Raw genomic sequence first — 8109 nt, forward strand, 5'->3', positions numbered from 1 at the left:
TCTACCCGACTCCACCTGAATCCACCCGAATCCACCCGAGTACACCTGAATCCACCCGAGTCTACCCGACTCCACCTGAATCCACCCGAATCCACCCGAGTCCACCCGAATCCACCCGAGTCTACCCGAGTCCACCTGAATCCACCCGAGTCCACCTGTCCAACGTCACCTTAAAATTCACAATACTTCAAACTCCTGATGGACTTAAAAGTAAAACATTTAATCGATGTAACTTATTTTTAAATCTTATATTTCCCCTTCTCCTTGTGGCAATAAAATAGAATCTGTGAAATGTTTGTTTTTGTATTTTTTTTACGTTTGTGTTTATTTTTACTTCAGTCTTTAGAAAATAGCTGGTTTTCGAGTGTTTCCTGCTGCAGATCAGCTGTTTGCTGTTACTCTTACACCAGAGAGGAAAAGGCTTCCAGCGCGTTCAGCTGATTCACGTTTTATCTGCTGATATCTGAGCGAAGAGGCCAAGGTAACATGAAGAAAAGCCGACTAATAACACACCGACCTACATTGTTTATCCATAATTGCTTCACATATTTTCCTGTGGCTCGGCGGGAGGCGGGATGTTCTGCTTTCTGAGCCACAAAGAGACGTGGGATTGCTTTGGCGTCGGAGGTCAGAGAGAAGCAGAGCGCGAACAGGCAGGGTCGCTGAAGGTTGATGGCTTACAGAAAGTGAAAGGAGAGGAAGCGCCACACCCCGTCCAGAAACGCACCGCATAGACGCAGCCGCAGCACAGAATCCCTCCTGCTGCGGTCTAAGTCCTGAGGGGACATTTGAATCAACTTAGCAGGAATTAGACGGCCCCGTTTCTTAAACGCCGCTTCTCCCTCAGAGCCAGGCTTCAGATAAATACGTAATAATCGTAAATATGCCGGTCCGCACCGCATGATGAGCAGGATGAAGATGCTGAATCTCCCCCATGTCGTTCAGGTTCTCTGCTCCCTTCCCCCCTTCATCCTCTTCATCCTCCTGCCTCCGACCCGCCAGCCATGACCCCCATCCTCTTCATCCTGCTCCTCCTCCTTCCACCCTTCTGCTGACCTCTTTTCTTCTGCCTCTGTACCTTTCTTACTTCCCTTCACTAATAAACAAAACCAATTTATTTCACAAAGCTAAAACACAGAAGCAGTGGAGGAAGAATAAGACTTTTAATCTAATTAATCCCCAACATAAGTAAGTTTCATGTGACGTCACACTTCCCTGATCTTTGTAACTGACAGCCATCTTGGTAGGCAGTCTGTTCCCTCAGTGAAGGACTGTAGAACCGGGTGATGTAGAACCGGGTGATGTAGAACCGGGTGGTGTAGAAACGGGTGATGTAGAAACGGGTGGTGTAGAAGCGGGTGGTGTAGAATCGGGTGATCTAGAACTGGATGATCTAGAACTGGATGATCTAGAACTGGGTGATCTAGAACCGGGTGATCTAGAACTGGGTGATGTAGAACCCGGTGGTGTCTCTGTCTTCCTGGTTTTAGTCAGAACTCCAGCAGCAGCGTTCTGGATCAGACACAGTTGCTCTAATCTTGGAAATGTTCTTCAGGTGATAGAAGGCCGACTTTGTAACCGTCTTTATGTGAATCTGAAGGTCCAGACCCAGGTTTCGGGCCTGATTTCTAGTTTCCAGCTGTAATAACTGAAGCTGTGCGTTGACTCTGGATCGTTTCTCTTTAGGTTTAAAGATAATAACTTCAGTTTTGTTTCTGTTCAGCTGGAGAAAGTTGCTTCTCATCCATACATTATTGGAACTGGAACTGATGTCCAGCATGTGTGGGGTCTGCAGAGATGTTAGCTGCCCTTTTTCTGATAAGGACATTTAGATTTTGGGAAGTTCTTTATCTTGTGTAATGGGAACCACAGCGGCAGATGTTGTGATTTTGGTTGCCAGTCAAACCGAGTCTGCCAGACCTCCAGGTGTGAAAATACCTCTAAGATGCGGTTGGAGAGTTTTCCGTTGTTTCTTTTTCTCCTCTAAGTTGAATTTCTGTCTCTGTTTCCCCCTTCAGATGATTCGTCGTCAGAAAGCGGCAGCGGTAACGGCCTACCTGCCCTGACTCCACCCTCCTCTGCTGTGACGGACGGCACCATCGTCAGGGAAACTGAGGTCGTCAACGGCGGCGGCGGCTCGGCGCCACTGGACTTCAGCAGGCCGACCTCTTCTTCCTCGTCATCGGAGGACCAGCAGGCGGGGAACCTGAGCGAGCGCCTGCCGCTGCCTACCTCACACCTTCCCATCACCGTGTCGGCCGCAGCCGCCGCGCTGCTCGGCGCGCTGCACCCCAGCGCGCCCGAGGAGCTGCGCAGGAAGTACCCTCTGGCCGCCAAACCGCCACATTCGGCGCTGCCGCTGCCACATGCACACAGCACACACACACCGACACACGCCACCGAGCTGCGACTGGACCGGGACGGCCGGGACTACGGCAACAAGGTGAGACCACAAACCTGATCTGCTGGGGAGGAGTTAGTGCTGAACGAAGAAACTAAGCTATTTACATGGAGCTGCAAAAAAAATTCACTTACAAATCTTTGTTCAAACTTTTTTTTCTTTAGAACAAACTTTATGGCCTCAGTTTAGCTCCGTACCTCTGACTTTCTACAAAAGCAGTGACTTGTTGCTTTCTATCTCTGCTTTCTGAGATTATCAAAATTGTGACTTTTTTTCCTCAGGAGATTACAGTCAGAATAAAAACATAAAAATCAGTGGCCCTAATCCTCTTACCTGTTAGTCTGCAGATCATTGACTAATTAATAATAATGATAACTAGTAATTCCTGAGCAGCTTTTTCCCACTGGTGTTTTGATCTTTTCTTTTCAATGAAATTTAAATATTTGGGGTTGGAAAGCCTCCAAACCATCAACCTAATCTTTTTCCCTTTTCAAAGATTTCTAATCTAAGATAAAGATTATTTCAATTATTGATTATTCAGATGAATTTCTAAAAGTCAACACATTCTGCAGATTTTTCATTTAGCCATTTAAGCCTTTTTTTTTATATATAATATTAAAAATAAATACAAAAACTGAGCTAACATTTTGTTATTTCCATCTTGTTACTGTTTTTTGGAGATTAAATGGTTGGAAAATCTCTAATAGTTTTCACAATATTTATTCTTACTGAAAAATACAGCAGTTTGTAGCAACTGCAGCTTTTTCTAAGAAAAAACAGACGTTGCAATACAAAAGCATAAAAATAAAGTAAAAGTCCGATTTTTTTCTGTTTTTATATAATTTAACTTCTTTTTTTTGCTCTCTGCGGCGAACAGAAGAGAACCTCTTTGAAAGAAAGTAATTTTCTCCTGTTATTCAGACTCTGGAAAAAGCAGTAATCTGTGGGAGCGTGAGCTTTTAGCTGGTTAATTAATAAGGACACCCACGTTGCCTCGTTCTGTATTAAAACCCCAAATTATCCCAGAGAAATAAAAAGCAGGAGCTTCTCGTCTTTGTGCTGCAGCTGAAAGCCGAACAATGAACTCTGGCCTTGGAGGCGCCGTGTTTCTCCCGGACCGCCGGCGGTTCGGATGCAGCGCGGCGGCTTCACGTTTCTCACATTTAGACTCGGAAACAAACGAGCCGGCCGCCATTACGGAGCAACAACACGTTTCGCTGCGTTAACTTCACTTCTAGTGTCGCTCTGTTTTTCTCCTGGCTTTTTAATTCGCTGACAGATTAAAACTTTACATTCAGTATATATCAGGGGGTTCAACGTGTGGCCCGTGGGCCTTTTGTTGCACCTGAACTGATTTTTTTTACGGCCCCAGACTAGAGTTTAAAGAGAAAATATTTTATAAAATCAACTTTTTTTAGCTTTACATCGTGTTATAAAACAAACCTGGAGTTTTCTTTGATTCTTTTATGCATGTTTGAGAAATCCTGAAATCTCCATGGCAACCATTCAGCTGCGAAAAAGGCCTGGGTGGACCTAGCCCCGCCTTCAAGGCGCAGCTCCTCCCGCACTCAGCTCCTTCAGACTAGCCAGCAGCAATTAGCAAACACCTGGTAGAATGGCTGAGCTCATTATCAGAGTTACTGTTCAGCAAGAAGCTGGTAAAAACATTAAAGCAGGGGTCCCCAAACTACGGCCCGCGGGCCAGATCCGGCCCCATTTGGTCCGGCCCCCTGAACAATACCAGAGAGTACTCAGATTTCTTTTCATTTATTGTATTTTCCAGTTTATATGTGGATTTTTCTTCAACCACCAGGGGGCTCTTTAGCAGGAAGTGTGTCCTGTAAATTGTGGGGCGCATTGCTGCCATCTGTTGGACTTTTAGGGAACTGCTTGACTTTTATGTTATTTAATCAGTACGGTTGTTTGCTAGCGGTAGAGCAGATGAACACGTGACTGTTATGAACGCCGCATTCCAGGTTGAATTCTTCGAAGTGATGCCTGTAAGTAGCAGCTTATACTTCAAAACGAGCCTTTATGTTAACATATGAGAAATTAATATATTATAGTTACTTTCCCTCAATGGAATATATACTAGTCAGTCCCAGTGACCGTTTCACTCATGGTTTTTGCCCATGTGCTTTCTGGGTAAAAATCAATCGAGAAATGCAGTCCTTCCCCCCCTCCCCGTCAACAATGTCCGGCCCCCCAACAGAGAGGGGAAAAGTTATTTGGCCCTCAAAGGAAAAAGTTTGGGGACCCCTGCATTAAAGGATTAGTAGAGGAGCCATGTTGGGATGACTTCAGAAAGAGCAGGAGCTTCTTAAAGAGACAGGACCCCAATTTCAAGGTTTTAAACTACAAAGTCAAATTTCTTTAAAGTTATATTTTATATTGGCATTTTCTAAGAACTGAAGGGAACACAGTGACTTGATTGTGCTATAAAATGGCTGCTATGTGCCTGGAAAACAATTTTTTTAATGTTTTTTCTTGAAAATAGACAAAATATTTCAAGTTAATGCTTTTTTTTTTCTTTTCTTTTTTTTTACTTTTGAGACATTGGTGTCAATTTGTGTTAGAAATCTTACTAAAAATAACTGATTCTAACTGTGTGGTTACCTGTTTATTTGTCTGCAGATCATTGACTTATTCTGTGTAATTATCGTTATTTGATATTATTGTTACTGTTTTTATAGTCATTACTGTATGTGAGAACATATTTTGATATTTAGTTCAGTATTTTTAAATATATTTTTAATATTTTATTATTTTTTGCTTGCCTCACAATAATAAAGAAAATAAATGTAGGGGTTTGAATTATTTAGATTTTTACTCTGTGTAGAATTTTTAAATTGAACTAAAATGTTTCATTTTTATTTCCAGATTTAGTTTTTTGCATTTCTGAGCATAGAAACTCGACGGTAAAGATTTTATTCCATTTGCTTCTTGAATTAACATTAAAAATAGGAAAAATCCATCAAAACAAAATAATACAAATAAAACATGGAAACAGGCAGGTGGATTAAAAGCCTGGAGAGGTCTGAATACAACAGGACGTAATTTTGACTGGAAGCTGTTTTGCGACTTTAGGAGCAGGAAAAGAGCAAAGCATCCGTTTCCATGACAACCGGCCTTGACACCTCGGTGAATGTTTGCAAGCTGTGAAGCTAATTTATACCTTTTCCAAAGCTTCACTTTCTGCTGCTTGAGTGGAAAACTGTCAGGTAGAATAATTTCTCTTTTTAAAGGAAAATCCAAACCGACTTGATAAAAATTATTTAATCACATAAATGTTTGAAATCACAGTTTTCAAGCACAGACTGATGTTTTAACGACTTTATTTCTCTGAGTTATGATCAGTGCTGGTCACACTTCCACTAATGTGCCAGTAGTGGAGCTAGTTTTCCATCTAGCGCTTTTGCTAGCTTTGAAAACATTTAGCGTGATTTGTGCTTTAGCATTAGCTTTCACTAAATACCATGTTGATGTAGCTCTTCAGCAATAGCTTCTGTTAAGTGTTGCCGTAGCGCAGGGGTCCCCAAGCTACGGCCCATGGGCCGGATCCGGCCCGCCTCCTCATTTGGTCCGGCCCCCTGAACAATACCGGCTATGGCCCGCCTCCTCATTTGGTCCGGCCCCCAGAACAATACCAGAGAGCATTCAGTGTTTTTTTTCATATATATGTGGATTTTTCTTCAACCACCAGGGGGGGCTCTTGAGCAGATATGAAACTTAGTTTCCCTCAATGGAATATATATACTAATCAGTACCAGTCACCGTTTCGCTCACGGTTTTTTTCCATTTGCATTCTGGGTAAAAATCTATCTATAAACGCGAATATGTCGTCGGCAGTAATCCAGCCCCCCCCCATCCACAGTTTCACTCTCCTCCACCTCCTCCCCCCCACGCCACTCCCCTGAAACCTTTAGATCAGGGATTCATGTTTCCTGAACCTCTTGAGACACGTTTCACAGTAAATGACCAAACCTCAGTCTAAACACGTTGAAACAGTCGATTCAGAGCGAATGTTTGTGTTCAGTCCCCTCAGTACAGCTCGGGGGGAAGCTACGACAGCATTAAGACGGAGCTGAGCGCCGAAGACCTCACCATGGGGCGCCACGGCAACCAGGTCGCCCCCGACGATGACGACGACGACCACGATGACCATGACGACAACGACAAGATCAACGACACGGAGGGCGTCGACCCTGAGAGACTAAAGGCCTTCAATGTAAGTCAGGAGGAAATCCAGCAGTTTGAACTAAAGTTTCTAATTTTTAGGGTAAAAAAACGTCAGAAAATATCAGAGAAATTCCATAAAAATCCAGTTTATCAGCACAAAACATTTAGCACAATTAGTTTCCCCTAGATTAGCTTTTCAACACAAATTTTACCTTGCTACATAGTGGGTATCAAAATGTTAGAATTTAGCGTATTAGCGTTAGCTTCAGCTAAATAGCATGTTGATTCAGCGTAGGTGGAACTAATATTTATGTGTAGTGGTTTAGGGTTAGCGCAGCTAGCATTTTAATTAGCGGCGCTAAATGCCATGTTAAATACAGGCGCATGTGTAATAAACACTCATAGACCAACTAATCAGGGTGCTAACACATGTTTACCTGAGTTTAAGTTTGGAAAATTAAAAAATAAATCACAATAATATTAGTTTTTGCATTTTTGTTTTAAAAATAAGATTAGATGTGAGTACTGTCAGTTTCCTGAGCAGGGATAAAGGTGACTCCGTTTTATCAGCAGCCATGCTGTGTTTCAGATGTTTGTTCGCCTGTTTGTGGATGAGAACCTGGACCGAATGGTTCCGATCTCCAAGCAGCCCAAGGAGAAGATCCAAGCCATCATCGAGTCTTGCAGCAGACAATTCCCAGAATTCCAGGAACGCGCCCGCAAGCGCATTCGCACCTACCTCAAATCCTGCCGACGCATGAAGAAGAACGGCATGGAGGTGTGCTAATGAGAAAATAAGAAATGTTTTAAAAATTCAAAGAATGTCGGTTTTACTACTCAGGGATTTTTTTTTTTGGTCTTTTAGCTGCAATACCATTAAGTATTTACTTATTTATTGTAAATATGTAATATTTCATTAAAATACATATTTTCCTTTGCTTATTCTAAAAAAATTGATGTTTTTCCTGTTTTAAAACCTCAAAAAACAACAATGATGAGATTATGGTTTTTAAAATTTCACAAAACAAAAACAAGTAAGCTTTACATGCTAGGTTTTATTTAACTAATTAATCTACATTTATTTGATACACTTAAATACATTCATTTATTTGTCAGTTTTTTATATTACTTTGATTTATTTTTAATAAATACATATTTAAGGGTCATTTAGGTAATTTAAAGGGTAAAAACGCCATAAACCTGAACTGATGAGGCTTTAATTGTAATGTCTCTACTGCCCCCCTGTGGTCGAATGTAGCACTGCTTCCAGTGACAGAAAATAAAACCTGTTTCACATTTTTCTGCTTTGACAGGACAGAACTGACATAATTAGTGCATAAAAGTCTCTCTAATGCCGTGTTGCTTCCAGACCCGCCCGACTCCACCTCACCTGACCTCGGCCATGGCGGAAAACATCCTGGCCGCCGCCTGCGAGAGCGAATCCCGCAACGCCGCCAAGAGGATGCGCCTCGAAGCTTTCCACGTAAGCAACGCTCCAGATTCATCAGCGTCATTAACCGCTCCAGATT

At 42.4% G+C, this 8109-nt stretch overlaps 1 protein-coding gene across 2 annotated transcripts in view; it reads left to right on the plus strand.

Moving 5' to 3' along the window:
* Positions 1-8109, plus strand: part of LOC103148178 (nucleolar protein 4-like) — a 73651-nt gene that overhangs the window by 61955 nt on the left and 3587 nt on the right. For both annotated transcript variants that reach the window (XM_007566820.2, XM_016679017.1), the window contains 4 exons: positions 2019-2443; positions 6438-6629; positions 7170-7358; positions 7950-8063. In XM_007566820.2, the coding sequence (XP_007566882.1) occupies positions 2019-2443; positions 6438-6629; positions 7170-7358; positions 7950-8063 (920 nt within the window). The remainder of the gene's footprint in view (positions 1-2018; positions 2444-6437; positions 6630-7169; positions 7359-7949; positions 8064-8109) is intronic.

Source organism: Poecilia formosa, unplaced genomic scaffold, assembly GCF_000485575.1.
Source record: "Poecilia formosa unplaced genomic scaffold, Poecilia_formosa-5.1.2 Scaffold200, whole genome shotgun sequence".
Classification (NCBI taxonomy): domain Eukaryota; kingdom Metazoa; phylum Chordata; class Actinopteri; order Cyprinodontiformes; family Poeciliidae; genus Poecilia; species Poecilia formosa.